This window comes from Ictalurus punctatus, chromosome 23 (genome assembly GCF_001660625.3).
Source record: "Ictalurus punctatus breed USDA103 chromosome 23, Coco_2.0, whole genome shotgun sequence".
NCBI classification, from domain to species: domain Eukaryota; kingdom Metazoa; phylum Chordata; class Actinopteri; order Siluriformes; family Ictaluridae; genus Ictalurus; species Ictalurus punctatus.
In genome coordinates, this window is record NC_030438.2 from 6351359 (window position 1) to 6367565 (window position 16207).

Below are 16207 nucleotides of genomic sequence, written 5' to 3' on the forward strand. Positions count from 1 at the left end.
AACGAAACATCTACGTGCCAGCAATCTTTTTATTAATTCTATTCATTTTTTTATGAAATTTAATTAACGTAAATTAATGGAACGAATAACAAAAATTTACAACTAAATAAACAAATAAATAAATAAATAAATTTATTTAATTAAAATTCTAGTAAATATAGGCAAAACATTATGGTGTTATGGTGGTGAACAGTTCAAAATAAAGGAATATTTAAAACTAAAACTTCAAAACTTTCTCTCTCTCTCGCTCTCTCTCTCACTCCAACCCTCCCCCCGCCCCTCCGTGACGTCGTTTCCGCCCAACATGGCGCAGGCTGGTTGCTAATGGAGAACTGAAGGATATTTTTCTCCTCTCCGCACCTTTCTGCCTTTATTTATGTTTCTCTCTCCAGGCTCAGCGCTCGCAGGCCGCTTCCAAAAGGGCATTTAGTTGTGTGTGACTGACGGCTTTTTCCTCCTCCGCTCCATCCTCTCCTCGGACCTTTTCCACCGCGTCATGTATGAAGGCAAAAAGACGAAAAACATGTTTTTAACCCGAGCTCTGGAAAAGATTTTGGCCGATAAGGAGGTGAAGAAGGCGCATCACTCCCAGCTGCGCAAAGCCTGCGAGGTAGCGTTGGGTAAGTTTCATCTTTTCATACATTATTACAGGGCGGAATTAACCAGTTCGTGGCTTTGCCTTGCTAATCTCCCCGGTAAAGCAGCCTTACAATACAGCTGGCTAAAGTCTGTCAGCATTACTGCTAGCTGTTCTCCTGCTAGCATGGGATTACATTCAACAAACTTATCTTACATTCCGCTCGCGCTCGAGCTCAAATAAACCCCCACACTTCCCCCTGAAGGCAGAATAAAGATGGAAACTGGTGCATATGGGTTTGTCACTGGTTAATATTTTCTCCTGCCTTGGCCGAGGCACAGAAATAAGGAAATTAGGAAATGAGGAAATGAGCAGCTGCTCTTGCCCTCTTTGACAGCTTGTTAGCATTAGCCACCTGACTAGCTTTAGCCACCTTGCTCTTATGGAGGCTTATGCAGCAGGGATTTACTCCAGAAAGACTGGAATGGAAAGTGCTCTTGGAGAGCTTTTTACTCTCTATATTCCTTGGTCTTATGGAAACAAATGCAATAGTTTAGCTAGGAAAAAAAATACAAAGTAATAGTTTTGTAGATATTTTTATTTTGTACTTCCCTTCTGAAGGGGGGTTCGACAATAAGAAATTTTTGATGAGTCATCCTGTACTAATCTTGTGTTCATCCAATCACACGCTCTCTAGAACTTGTATGCTCCACCCTCAGGGGCATGTCTTGACTCTTATTTGATTGAGAAAAAATATGTTTAGAGATCATTCATTTCAAGTGGACACTTTTTGGGTTTGAGGCGTTCAGTACTAGGCTTGCTGCGATAGATGGTCTTACATGATGTTCCGGCCGTACACCGATTACATCACTCGCCCACGGCGGAACCACCCTCACTGTCGTTTTGGCTTTTTCTAGTAATAAAAATAATTTAGTTCAGTTAGAGAACAGACTCTAGGACTGAAAACCGAACACGTCTGCTCGATTCAGTCCGAGTCGCAGCACAGATCAACAGGAGTCCGATTTCATTTGTCACGTGACGAGAACGAGGCGAGCGAACTGACGAGTCGATGGCGGAAGATTCGTTTTCAAAAGTTCTATGATTTAATATAAGTGAGCTTGTCATTGTACTGTTTTGTAGTTGTGGCATTTTTTCATTAAAAATAATAATGAACCCAACATTCAGGCAGTTGCTGCTAATTTGAAAGTGAAATCCGAAGGGGCATTCATAAGCAGGGGGGGGCACCCGTGGCCCGGCCCCGCCCCCTCACCCCGGTATTACCGTTGTTGTCACACGTCAATTAACCGGTGGGGAATATCTCCTCACCGTCACATCCCTAGTCAGTTCCTGAGACTGATGGAGCATATGTTCTGTTTTAATGCACCGTCGTGGTGTCTCCATCAGAAAGTAGAAGCGATATCATTTTATCTACCACTCAGATAGCATCAGAGGTCTCACTTGTACACAAGGGTTTGTTAGCTAAATGCAGGCACTTCATAATGCCATGCGAGAGCGTTGGGTGTTCTGTGAATCTTCTGCTTGACCACTTAGCAATGTTCAGTGTAAGTAGCCTAGTTAGTCTGCAAAAAATGATCTCCACTGGCATAGGAAGTAAAATGGTTCCTGGTACTTCTGGTCAGGACCAAAATCAGGCTTGGTTCCTCTGGTGTCAATGTGTCAGGGGGTTCCTGAGACAAGTCCATAAGTTGCTGAGACAGGTGCCCTGAGTTGCTGCAAAATGGTTTCCCAGATGCTGAAAGAGGGTTGAAGAGAAGGGCTTCCCACGTTGCAGAGAAGGGTTCCTGAGTTGCTGAGAACAGTACCTGAGCTTGTTCTCTTGTCTCCCGAGTTGCCGAGGAGGTGTCTCCCGAGTTGCCAAGATGGAGAATTCTTAAGTTACTGAGAAGGTATCTTCCAGTTATCAGAAGGGTCCCTGAGTTCCTGAGAATGGTTCCTGAGTTCCTGAGAATGGTTCCTGAGTTGGTGAGAATGGTCCCTGAGTTCCTGAGAATGGTCCCTAAGAATGGTCCCTGAGTTAGTGAGACTGGTTCCTGAGTTGGTGAGAATGGTCCCTAAGTTCCTAAGAATGGTTCCTGAGTTCCCATGAGGGGCTTAAGGGTTCTAAAAAAATTTTTTTGGGTCCCTGAAAAAGTTTCTTTTCTTTCTTCCTGCTGTAGAAACAAGTTTCTTTGGTGTGCCTGCTAAAACGCTAAAACTTGTAGGCACTGTGTTACACAGCAAGAACTTAATGACATGCACCTGTTCCAAAATAAATTAGAATTATTTCTTTAGGACAGCTTGGGCTCGGGAGACATGGTGGTGTTTGCTGGTTTGCACAACTGCTCATAAAGATCATAAAGAGCTCATCCTTAGCTGTTACGATGAAGTATCACCGAAGAATCTTTCGGATCGGTGTCTGACGTTTGGCTTCTTTCACGCTGTGTTGTTTGGATGCTCTTTATTCCTGATAGCTTTAGAGAAAAGCAATAGGCTGTTTTTTTGGTGTTATTGAGGAAGTCTGAATTTTCTGCTCATGTTGCCTGTTCTCTTTTCCGTGGACGTGTGGAGTGTACGCTTGCCGTGGGTTATATTGGGCCGAGCAGTGTCTTGGCTCTGTGCTCAAAGTAAAAGCCAGTGGCTGTAGCGAGCGAGCCAGGAAGCTCCAGAGCACGAAGTCCCAGTTCAGCGGCCCCAGAGGAGGGAGGGAGAGTCTCGAATCAGCCTGCAGATTACAGCAGTGCCTCGTTTTTCACATTCCACAGCTCCCTGCTCCGATACATCACACGAGCTTGTGAGTGTTTATCGAGCATGAACGCCTTGTCTGCCTGGCTTAGCCAAATATTAGGCTTTCAGAAGCAGCAATGCCCTTGAAGAAGCAGCGACTCCTGGAAGAGTTCAACTTTAGAGTTAATGAGTTACTTGTGAATTAGGGGTGTGACACTGAGGAATAGTGGCGTAGATGATGTCACAGAAGTGTTCTTTAGAGATAAATTTCCTACGAGGTTTTTAAATTGGGGTCACCTACGTTTTAAAGAACAAACGAACCGTTTGAGACACCAAGTTGTTCTTGGGTCTGTGTAAATGAGTTATGATGCCGTGAAGTAACAAGTCCAAATGATTGGCTCAGTGAATTCGTCAGATAAATCCTGTACCTTGGACTATCAAGTAGTGCTTCATGATTACGAGGAATTTTTTTATCATTAATGAGATGTTTTTCCTGGGTTTGGTGCCTTGATGTGAGATGGCTGTGAGAAGTGAGAAGGTAAGTGAGGGGGGAAAAGCAAAGTTCCATTTGCCGTTTGGTTTTAAACCAGTATTTGTGTTTGGTGGTTTTGCTTAGTGCAGGGGTGTCCAATCTTATCCGGAAAGGGCCGGTGTGGGTGCAGGTTTTCATTTAAAACCAAGCAGAAGTCACACCTCAGTCTATTGAAAGCCAAGATCAACTGATTAAACAGGTGGAATCAGGTGTGGCTCCTGCTTGGTTGGAATGAAAACCTGCACCCACACCGGCCCTTTGCGGGTAAGATTGGACACCCCTGGCTTAGTGGTTAGCACGTTTGCCTCGCACCTCCAGAGTTGGGGGTTCGAATCCGGCCTCCATCCTCTGTGTACGGAGTTTGTATGTTCTCCCTGTGCTTTGGTTTCCATCCCCAGTCCATGCTTTATAGGCTGATTGGCGTTTCCACATTGTCCGTAATGTGTGAATGGGTGTGCATTTGTGCCCTGCAATGAGTTGGCACCCAGTCCAGGGTGTCCCCCTGACTTGTGCCCAGAGTTCCCTTGGACAGGCTCCAGGTTCCCATGCGACCCTGTGTAGGATAAACGGTATGGAAAATGGATGGATGGATTGATCAGGGAATAATTTTTTTCTTGTTCTGGAATATGTTCTGGCCTAACTATGTGGTATAAGTAAGGGCATCTTGATTTAGAATTTTGTTGCTTCATGTAAGCACGAAAATAGCAAAAGATTCATTTTGAGGTATGTATTCCATTCAGTCAATCACATTAAAGCACACCTATTATGATGGTTTTAAAACGTGCGTAATTTTGTTTTAAAGATCGCATACATAGATTTACACGCATCCGAGGTCTAAAAACACTTTAACATGCTCATAATTTAAATTTCAGCATTATATTTTTTCCCCCAGTGTCACAGATGACTCGTTAAATGATCCATTCTAAAGGATTCGTTCTAAACTCCTCCTTTCAGAGAACATACTCTGCTCTGATTGGTCAGATGACCCAGTCTGTTGTGATTGGTCTACCACTGTCAGCGAGCAGCCGATGAAGACCAGAGTTGGGGTTTCTTGTTCTAAACCTACGTAGGTTTGTACAGGAAGTAAAGGCTGGAATCACTAACGACTCGTTTCAGCTGTTCAGAATCGATTCCATCTTTTGGGAGTCGATAACTCTGTTTTGATTTTTGAAACTTTGCAGACTTTTTACATTCACAAACAGCTCTATAACACACTACATGAAAGATAATATTTGAAAAACCATAATAGGTGTACTTTAAAGTACTTTAGTCCTATCGTGTTTCATGTCCTTATCACAATATCCAATAACTTTATCGCATATCAAGATTATTATTAATTTTTTTTGTCCATTTGATACTACACCATCCTTTCTAGTTCCTTTCTAATCTTGCTTCCTGTTAAACAACGTTTGCTGTATAATCACTTCCTAGTGTTGTTTTTTTTTCTCTCTCTCTCTCCTTACTTTCTTTTCTTTTTTTTTTTAATCACACACAAACCTTCATAGTATTTGCCTCCGAACACGTCTTCTCGCACAAAAGCTCGACACGTTCCAGCTGGAAAATGGATCTAGGCCTGCTGAACAGTTCAACAGTGCTGTGATAGAGCTCTGACTTGGGTGCGTTTTGGAAAGATTTACGCTAGAACGATCATATACGTATATTTCGTTTTCCAACAAAGCGATTTCCTTTCATTCGGAAAAGCCGACTGTTTCCACTACACCGTCACCACCCGTCCAGGTGATACCGTCCCTTTAATCGAGGCCAGGTACCCTATAGGTTACACAGCCGAACCTGAGACTCTAAGAGCTTCTTTTATTCATCAAGCACAATGAGCTCTTACAAAACGGGGAATGCATGTGTTTTTTTTCTCTTCTTTTTCTTTTTTCTTTCCCCCCCCCCCCCCCCGTCTGCACATTTTAGAGATTAGAGTTTGAAATTCTACATGGATTATAGATTTTTTTTTCCTATCAATTGAGAAAAGTAAAGCTACCCCATTGCACACTTTCATTTTATATATGTATATGTATAAATAGTATAACTATAGCCATGGTCACTTAAAAATCTCGTCCTAATACCCATGAATGTATTTTTCGAAGCAGACCAATTTACTCTAGAAGTGCTATCCTCGTTTATTATTTAGTGGTCATGTTGATCACCTCGTTCCTCTTTCATTCCGTCACCGCAGGTCTTTCCATGTCTTATTCATCACAAAGTTTCACAGCTCTTAAGGCAGCGAGGAGGTCTGGCTTCCTCGACTTGGCAGCGTATTTCATTAACGTCTAAAAGGTTTGAAATATGTGGGTATACTGTATATTCATGAGCTGCTCGGGGTATGCGTTTTCCTGTTTAAAAAGTTTCGCCGTCTCTGCTGTTTTTACCTCAGGTCACGTCTGCTACTAGTTTATTCTAGTCCGGTTCGTCTGAGGCTTTCGAGAACTTCATTAAACTTCATCCACCCGCTGAATAAAGGAGAGTGGAATTCAATTAAGTTTGCCTGAATGGAGGAGGAGAGCTCGAAGGAGACGAGCTCCACCGGCGGGCTTGAATTGAATCCGACGATTTATCGTCGACGCACAAGTCCTGAGAACTTAAACGTTTAGCACTAACCGAAGTTTTTTTATCGTCACGTTAAAATAAAAACTTTTTTTAAAAGGCTGAAATGCAACGAGGAGTTTGTTTACGATGACAGCGTGTGTAACTAGACAGCGTTTTCTTGCATGGCACGACGTGTCCGGACGTCTCGGTACTTGCGTACGGTTTTGCTACTCACTCAAAAGTATGTACGTTTTCTTCACAAAATGAGTACACGCATCCATAGGCTACTAAATTACACCCGTGTCGTATCGTAGCAGGTTCAGCGGTATCATCAAATATCAGAAGGTTTCCTCATGAATCGAAAGCATGCGGAATCCGCAGGGTTACACCCCTAGTTCGTACGGTTCGGCGGTTAGTCACGGTGTACGATCAGTTGGTTATGTTACCGTTTATTTAAAAAAAAAAATAATAAAAAATGTAAAATGACATTTAAAAAAAAAAAAAAAAAAATCAATACCCTGGCGGTTCTCGTCTCTTTAGCGTCTCCCAAAAATGTAGGTTGGATTTTGCGACCTCGTCCCTCCGGACTCGTCCTAAATCGTGCTAGAGCAACCTGCCTTTATTTGCTCAGGGGACACGGCGGCACTGACAACCCTTATGGCTGCGTAATCCGCTGCAGTCGTAAACAACGTGTTACCTCAGCTGCCGCGCCTCGTTTATTCCTAACTTTATCATCCGCAATGGCTATTAAACACACAGAAGAACATGGTATTGCTGATCAGGACTATATGGAAATGGTGATTATTATTACTTAATAATATGCAAGCTCAGTGAAACGATGATATTTTTAGATGAGGTCGTTATGGTGAAAATTTGTAAACAGCAGTCCATTTTACTAGAAGACACTTTGTTACACGGTGATAAATAGTGCACCATCACCCAGCTACCGTATTTCATTCGACCTCTGGCACGTGATGAACGGATCGTTCTATCAGCACGAGTTAATGAGGGAAAACTGAATCAACACGAATCGCAGGCTCATGGGAGCGTTAGACTGCACTGAGCTGATAGGAAACACGACCGTAGCCTAACCTCGCATCACTACGATAGAGGCACTGCTGGGTAAACAATCAAGATGTCGACGAGACTGTGTGTGTTTGAGTGTGCGTTTGCTCGTACTCCGCTATTAATCTTTAGCCCAGAAAGAGAAGGACGGCTCTGTGTGGTCTGGCTGTGGCTTTATAGCTCCATCTCTACGGAGTGAAATCATTCAAGACGTAGTAAATTTAACGCCATTTGAACAGGTATACACGCGCACACAATACATTCGCAAAACAAAAGGATGCTCCTACAGCAGTGTAATTCTCCACACCATAAACGAGTGCAATTTCACAACCCACACCTTTGCCTCATCTGTCTGAACGTAATCACTGCTTTGTAGCTTCTGCTTTCCTTTCACCTCATAATAGAAACGACCTCCTCCTCGACCGTAAGCAGCAGCACTTTGAAGGGGGGACACGCCCACTGGCGGCCGTTTGTAGGGTCGTTTCAAACCGCAGAAGAGAACGAGCAACGGACATGCTACTCCCGAAATTCATTTTTGGATTTTCCACGTTTTTCTCCCTATTTATCTTTTTTTTTTTTTTTTTTTTTTTTTTTTTTTTTTTTTTTTTGGTGGCTTCTACGTAGTATGAAGATGTTCGCCTTATGGTTCTCTATAATCTAGTGCGCTCTGAAACAATGATAAAAATTTGCATTTAGAAGGTACATGCATTCAAAAATTCGCAGTCTCTCTCGCTACCACCGATACAAATTCGATGACGTCCTTCTGCACTTCAGCTTCTTATCAGATTTTTCTGCCCAATCGAATGCACTCTAGAATCTGAAGTGTCCCGCCCCCAACGTTATAAAAATCAAGCGCTTTATTTTGTTTTCCAAAAGTACGTTGGTTAAGAAGGAAAAGGCTTGAATTCACTCGCTTTATCGCTCGGGCTCGCATCCATGGGACTAACTGTCAAGTATGGCCTAGCCCGGGCTGTGAGGTAAGCTAAACGCTATTGGCTGTTTAAAATGGGGAGGAGCCACGCGATATATGTCCTGCCCTGACTTCGTGTTTCATGCCTTGACATCAATACACGTCTTTAATTGTAGCATGACACCCAGATTCTGTACCGATTCCCCATGGATCTGTACGGTGTCTGGCTCGTCTCGTCACAGCTTAGGCGGAAAGGTTTAAAGAAAGTGTCTTTTGCTTAAAATATGCAAAACACAGAGGCTTATTTGATTGCAGAGATGCTGTTTGTACAGACACGACACCCTCGGACGTAGCCGCTAGTGCGAGCAATGCTGAGAGAGCAGCACCACGTGCTAATAATGCTCGCAGGATCATTTATATTGACCGCACATGACGGACCGATTTGGACAACAAGGATGTTGAAGGTTATAGCAGCAGAAAGTGTTGCCACAGAAAGCACCTAAACTCTCATTCTCGATGAAGGAACAGCAGCATGGCCTCACGGGAGTGAAGCCGACGCAACGGAAAGGCCCTGAAATTCATAAGCAGTGGCTCAAATCGCGTGCTTGTGGGAGTACATAACCGTCTAGTGTATTTGTACTCAGAAATATGAATAAATAAAAGTAGCAGACATTGATGAATGGAGACATTTTGCTCTCCCATCATGCACCAGAGAGGAAAGTGAGCGACGGATCGTACAGTGGGACAGATGAAGGATTATAACCCGGATCAAAGTACAAAATGCTTAGTATTTGAAATATGCCACAGTGCTGTTCTGATTACTCAGAAAGTGTGGGTTAATCACGTGTAGGTTCATATATATGCCCCGCTAATCGAATCGTGACCAGAGTGTATCGTTCCACCCGTAATAGCACTGCTGCTCTCTCGTACACCGAGGACGAGCAGCGAGGCTGAAGATCTCGCCAAAGAAGTGTTGGGTAACTCGACTAGGCTGAGTTACTCGACTCAAAAGCACGAGTTTCCCAAAAGCATCGCTGCTTTAAGTTATAATAATAGCAAGATTGCTCATAGGAGACCGAAAGGCCACAGGATCTCTTCCCATTCAGCTTAAACTGTTATGCTGTGGGTGTGTGGTGTGTGATGTAGACCGATATAGACCCGCAGCTTGCTCTTAAGAGAATGAAAGATCTGTGCCATCCATCGGTCTGTCTGCTTCCACCTATACGTCATATGCGGATAACGAATAAATGAAATTTATACCCATGTCTCTGTCGGATACTCGATTCTGATTGGTCAGAAGTTGTTACCGTTTTCTGTTACAGCAGCTCTGAAGGCGTCTCCACTCTCAACGGAAGTGAAGCCGTGAACACGGAGACGTCGACAGGACAGAGGAGTTAAACGTAGCTTTAAACGGATTAAAAAAGTACAACGTGGCGTTTTTTAAGACGCACGTTGTTGGTGTTCGCAAACCGCTGCGGTGGATGAGAAATAAAGCACTTCAGGATGTGCCGTTAGAGGGAAAACCTGGCGTTCAGCTTTGAATGCTAACTGTGCCTCGGCACACCAACCCATCGTTAATTATTTCACTTTAACAGCGCACATGTTTGCGTTTACGTTTCATTTCATTCCATACTTATTAGTCCACGCCGAGGTTCTGTACAATCCCTGAAGAGCGCTCGGTGCTTCGGACGTCCATTTAAACGAGTACATCGCATTGCTTCCCTCAGGAGAACGGTACAGCCGAGCCGAGCTGTACGCCTTTGCGGTATCGCTAGCGTGTCGCTCTGCGAACTGTACATCATTTCCACAGACTATAATTTGTTCCAACTGTTTGAAGTTTAATACCAGGGGACGTTAATAGCAAGGAGCAGCTGCTACAGAGAATGGCATTATCCTGGACATTTATTTACTCCATTGAATAGACGAGAAAAAAAGAGGCGGATGAGGGATTAGGACGTCTGAAAGCAGCATTCCCTCGACACTTCGAGGTTTCAGCTCAGCCTCAGGACAGAGATTTAAACACAGACGTGTCTCGGCAAAGCGTTCCAGTATTTGATCAAGTCGAACGTGCAGATCGATCGGAGGATGAGGTGATTAGGTGATTTTTTTTCTAGCTCGAGGTTCCTGTCCTTGGCTGATGAACCCGACGTGGTCTTCTGCTGTCGTAGGCCATCCACCTGATGTTTTGCTTCCTGAGCTGCTTTTCTGCTCGCGGCTGTACAGAGTGCTTATTTGTGTTACTGTAGCCTCCTCGTCGGCTCGAACCAGTCCGGTCGTTTTCCTCCGACCTCTCTCAACAACACCAAGGCAGTTTCCACACGCAGAACTGCTGCTCACTGGATGTTTTATGTTTTTCTGCACCATCCTGCACGAGCTTTTATTATCGTTCTATAATATTCAAGCAAGAGAGATGAGAGAAAGCCAAGTTCTCTGCTTTCTGTTCTCTTATGATCATATGTGTTTGGGACTGACAGGCTGGCATTTGATTCGTTACAGAGATAGCCGAGACACGTGTGTGTGTGTGTGTGTGTGTGTGTGTGTTTACACTCTCTTCTTTCCCAGCTGCTCTTCTCGTGGTGCACTGCGCTGCTTTCTTTACCTACTGTTTGTCTTTCCCCTGAAGATGGAGATGTAGCAGGTGTGTGTGTGTGTGTGTGTGTGTGTGTGTGTGTGTGTGTGTGGTGAGTGCTTGTTGTCTACTTGATGTACCGTGTCAAACATTGGTGAGTGCAGGTTGCTGCCCAGGCTGCCAGGTTGTCAGTTTATTGAATTAACTCCACAGATAAAAGCGTCCCGTGCGAGTTCGAACGTACGTGAAGGCGAGACCAGTTTTAAGCGGCCGTTTACGAACACCTCTGGGACGCACGTCATGTTTTTTTTTTTTTTTTTTTTTGTTCCACCCGAGCACAAATCTGCCTGTTTGTTCTTCCTCCTTTAAATGTCAAAGCTACACGCTGAAGCAGACCAGAACTGGGACCACAGGAGAGATTCGGTCTCTCTCCTTCCATTCACTAACATTTACACATTATATAAAAGGATAGAAGGAAAACACTTTTTTTTTTCCGAGGGGGTGGGGTTGGGGGGTGGTTCCCTTTCAACCCTTTGGGATTTCTCCGGTTCAGGTAAAATGAACAGGAACAGGTGTCGTCTTGTGTGGCTGATGGCGTGCGGAATGATTTGAGCAGGATGGAGAAGAAATGAGAACGAGTTAAGACTGAGAGAGAAAGAGAGATGGGGAGATACAGAGAGAGAAGTAGATCGTATCTGGCAGGTTTGACAGTGAAACGTCTGATGGTTTTGACAGCGTGGTTGGGCTGTTTTGTCAATCCTCTACTCGATCCGCTGGGACACATACTGCTCATTTAGTTTGTATTTTCAGGCCCTAAGGAATCTCCATCCATCTTCTATACCGCTTGTCCTTCTCAGGGTCACGGGAAACCTGGCGGGGTACACCCTGGACAGGGTGCCAATCCATCGCAGGGCACAATCACATACACATTCACACACCCATTCATACACTACGGATATTTTGGACACCATGCATGTCTTTGGACTGGGGGAGGAAACCCCCGCAGCACGGGGAGAACATGCAAACTCAAAATCGAACCCCCGACCCTGGAGGTGTGAGGCAAACGTGCTAACCACTAAGCCACCGTGTGCCCTGCCATAAGGAATCTGTTTCATTTTATTATTTTACTTCCCTTCCCCTCAGTATCTTTTTACTGCACATTTTAAAGCAGAATCACATAAAATCCCACCATCCAGCGGAGTTTTTGCGATTGCTGCTGCCAACAAGCAGTTCCTGACCGCACAGCTGGTTAAATTGTAGAAATGCTCATTTTCCTTTTGGTTTTTTTTGTTTTGTCCCCCCCCTCAGGACTATTCGTTCTGAACGATCAAACTGTTTAAGACGACTATTCATGAGCTTCGAAAGCTCAATATCGCACAAGCCTGGCATTGGGTAAAAGAACAACACGTATTATAATATACGAACATAGGGGTTCGTATATCGCACTTTTAGACCATCTGCTGCACATATCGCTATGTAGAATATGATATAATACAGCAGTGATACGAGTCGATTCATGCCTGATTCAGTGTGATTTTGATTGTTTTCCGCTTTGAGACGAGGAGGTTCGCAGGATCTCGGTAACATGACGAACTACAGAATGTAAAAGTGTTGTGTTCTTTGGCGTTTTGTACATCGCTGTAGATTTTGTCATTGTTATCAGTCATGTTGCAAGTAAGACCTTGAAGAACTCTTCAGGCCTTGGCCTGAAATGTTCGACTCTTTGTGTGTGTGTGTGTGTGTGTGTGTGTGTGTGTGTGTCTTTTTTTTCTTCCATGGTCTGGCTGTTAATGTGAGTTTTGGAGAGCTGCCAAGGCTGCAGTGTAGTTGTGTGTGTGTGTGTGTGTGCGCGCGCGTGCGTGTGTGAGGCGGGTCAGTGTGTATGGATGAGGAGAGAGTTTGGTTTCTCCTGCATCTCAAGGCCTGTGGTTGATGTACTGGGATCATAGCAGTTCCAGAAAGGTATGAAGCTCAGTAAGTGTGTGTAAGAGCTGGAGAGGTTATTTATTTATTTGTTTGTTTGTTTATTTATTGGGTGGTCTCTGTGCTGGACCGGTTTACATTCCAGCCCTTGTTAATTGCTTCATTGACAGGTTAGCAAAGCAAGCTTGCCGCCCTGGCTAGGTATATTCACCAGATGTACCAAGAATCTCTGCAACGCCCTTCCAATTTTTATTTTTCTAATGAACGTTTTGAAAGACATTTATTGAGAGGTCATAAGATGAAACCGCAATCAGTGGGAACTGGTAGCAGGTAGGAACTAAAGTTGTCACATGAGGAACTGAAGAAACGTACCAAATATGTTATAGGAACATATCTGAGGAACCATTTGTCAAGAAATGAGAGGATCTCAATTCGATGAGCTGAAGAAGCGTACCATGTATGTTGTAGGAATCATTTGAGGAATCATTTTGGTTTCTCGCTGTACAGAAATGACATCTCAAATCGAGGAACTGAAGAAATGTACCGTGTATGTTGTAGGAATGGTCTGGGGAATCATTTGGGGACTCATTTGTCTGCCAAGTCACACCTAAGTCAAGGAATGAGATGATCTCAATTCGAGGAGCTGAAGGAATCATTTGAGGAATCATTTGGGTTTGTTGCTGTACTGTGTCAAGAAATTAGAAGATCTCAATTGAAATTGAACGCTGTCGCATTCTTGTGCAAATTTATTCACCTAAATCAGAAAAATAAGAAAAAGCTAGGCATGGACAGTTTGAAAATATGATATGGCAATAAATTAAATTATGCTTATCATCCGGATAATTTTTTTTTTTTTACATACTTTACTTTTTTTAAAAAAAATCTCTGGATTTTATATTATTAATGGAACCCCAGTTAAAATCATAAATGCTGGAGCGAAAAAAAATATTGCTATGATGCATGTTGTACATGTTGATCATGATTGGCTTTGTCTACCATATCAGCAAATGATTGCCAATCTGACCTGAAATTCCTTTCGGGTCGAAAGGAGCTCATAGTTCATTTCATCTCATCCATGATATGGAAAAATAATTTACCAGGGCCTCGTCAGAGCAGCTTCTGAGCGCAGCGTGAAACAGTCTTGCGAAAGCCCCGAGCGCTCGCGGTCTTTCAGAACATTAGGATCTTCGCTGTCATAGCTGCAGCGAACAGCAAGGAGTTTATTTATTTATTTATTTATTTATTTATTTATTTATTTATGAAAGCATACATTTTATTGTTCATTTAAAAATTTTCCCTCTTCACTTTCCCAATTTTCACTTCGTCTAAAGGAGAAGATTTGTTCCCATCTTGTCCCATGTTACGATTTAAATTTGAACAGGCTATCTAAATGAATAATGTAGTTAGAGATGAAATGTTAAAGTCTCTAAGCACTGATAACTCTGTCCCAAACAGCTTCAGTGTGCTGAAAGCGTAGTTTTTATTGGGGTTTAATGTGTAGAGGTGAGAAACACTACACCGCGCCATTTGTCCGCCAGCTACGTGCTCAATAAAACCATTACAACCAGTTGGTTATAGGAAGGAGCGAGGAGACGTCCTTGGCTCTGGGAAATGCAGTTAAAGCGACCCAATACACAGCGTGTCTGATGTCAGAGCTCCAGCCCGCCGAGCTTTCTGATGCGTGTACCGGCTAATCACTATGGATACAGCCAGAGAGAGGCGTGTCAGAAAGCGTGGACGATACGACACCATACATCACATCACGATATTTCTGCAGTACACAATATGCTTCATGATGCATAGGTTTGCAAACAAACTGCCAGCTAAACAGTCTTTCGTTTTTTTTCTTATTTTTTAGTGGAAACAGTGTTTAATGACTTGTTAGTTATTGATGATACAAATTTAACACTGAAAAGAAGAACAAAGCGTGGATATTTTATCATTTTAAAGACGTAAAGCAGCACAATGCTTTCACTTCAGATCACCTGCTTCCTGTAGGAGTTTGTAGCGTTAAAAATATTTAATATTTGTTGTGAAATGTTGTTAAAATATTAAAAACAGGATTTAAAAAATTTGTATAGTTTTCAACCTTAAAGACTGTAAAATTTATATTTTAAATTATTTAAATTTATATTTTAAAATTTATATCTACAGGAAGTAGCCAATTTGTTACACATTTGTGAATTTAATGTAACGTTAATATTTTAGAGATTTTTATTTGTTTATTCATTTTACTTTTAACAAACTTGGTTGGAAATAGTTGATTTGTTGTTAAAATGTTGTAGTTATAAATCTTTAAAAGTGTAAAACGACATTTTATTTCTTAGATTTACAAATTATTTTTTTACAAACTGGAAGCATCTGATTTGATGTTGCAGTTCAAAGTTTTGTACTGATTTGAAATCTTCAAAATTGTAAAATGCAGATTTTATTATTATTAATATTTATTATTAGTAGTAGTATTTTATTTATTTATTTGCAAATGTTTGGAAGTTATTTATGTTTCTTTTACAAACTCGTCAGAAGTAGCTTTTTAAAACAAACTAATTGGAAACGGCTAATGTTAAAATTTTGTGCCGTTTCAAATCTTTAAAAATATTTATTTATTTATTTTTTAAACAGATTTTTGTTTGTTTACACTCTCTGATTGGAAGCAGCCTATTTTGTCATTAAAAAAAATTGAGCTGAATCTTTAAAATGAAAAAATTAAAAAAACCCATAATATTAAAGAATTTATTGTTGTTGGCTTTAAATGCAAGTACGACTGAACTCCATTTTAAACAGATTTTATTGAACGCTTCTGATATTTTCTGGCATTTTGTTAGCAAACTTGCATATCATCACATATCGTGTAGAAATATCTTCACGTATCATGATATGAGAGAGCTTTTGTCATATTGCCCACCCCTAACCTGGGTAATGAGTACAGCGCTTGGTCAGACCAGACCCGGATCCTTCGGCCGGCGATTACCCCGTGCAGAAGCCGTGCTGGAAATGGCCACCAAATCAGCCGTGAAGTGTTTTCATCGATTTCATCTCCGTTTGAAACGGAGGGAGTCATCTCTTTCCGTCTCTTCACACCTCTCCGTGAATCCTTCTCTTGAGTCGCCGATTGAGCTTTTCCAGGCGTCCCATCTGTGAAATCGCTCCCAGTGTAAACACACAGCACGAGCCAAAACATCGGCATGGTGTCATAAACGCCGTCTCGTCATCTGTCTCTCTCATGTCACGTTGCAATTCTACAATCAGAAACGTTCTGGAACCAACGTTAAAATGGTAAACAAACAGACCATGGCGAGATTGACTAGGGGAGGGGTGGATGCTGGAACGTCTCTGATTGGTCGATTGCTCGATTGACGTTGCTGATCATAT

General features: G+C 42.5%; 1 protein-coding gene across 2 annotated transcripts in view; it reads left to right on the forward strand.

Annotated features, from left to right (window-relative positions):
• The first annotated feature begins 270 nt into the window (after positions 1-270).
• Positions 271-16207, forward strand: part of arfgef1 (ADP-ribosylation factor guanine nucleotide-exchange factor 1 (brefeldin A-inhibited)) — a 49452-nt gene continuing 33515 nt past the window's right edge. For both annotated transcript variants that reach the window (XM_017453125.3, XM_017453126.3), the window contains exon 1: positions 271-620. In XM_017453125.3, the coding sequence (XP_017308614.1) occupies positions 497-620 (124 nt within the window). In that variant the 5' untranslated portion in view covers positions 271-496. The remainder of the gene's footprint in view (positions 621-16207) is intronic.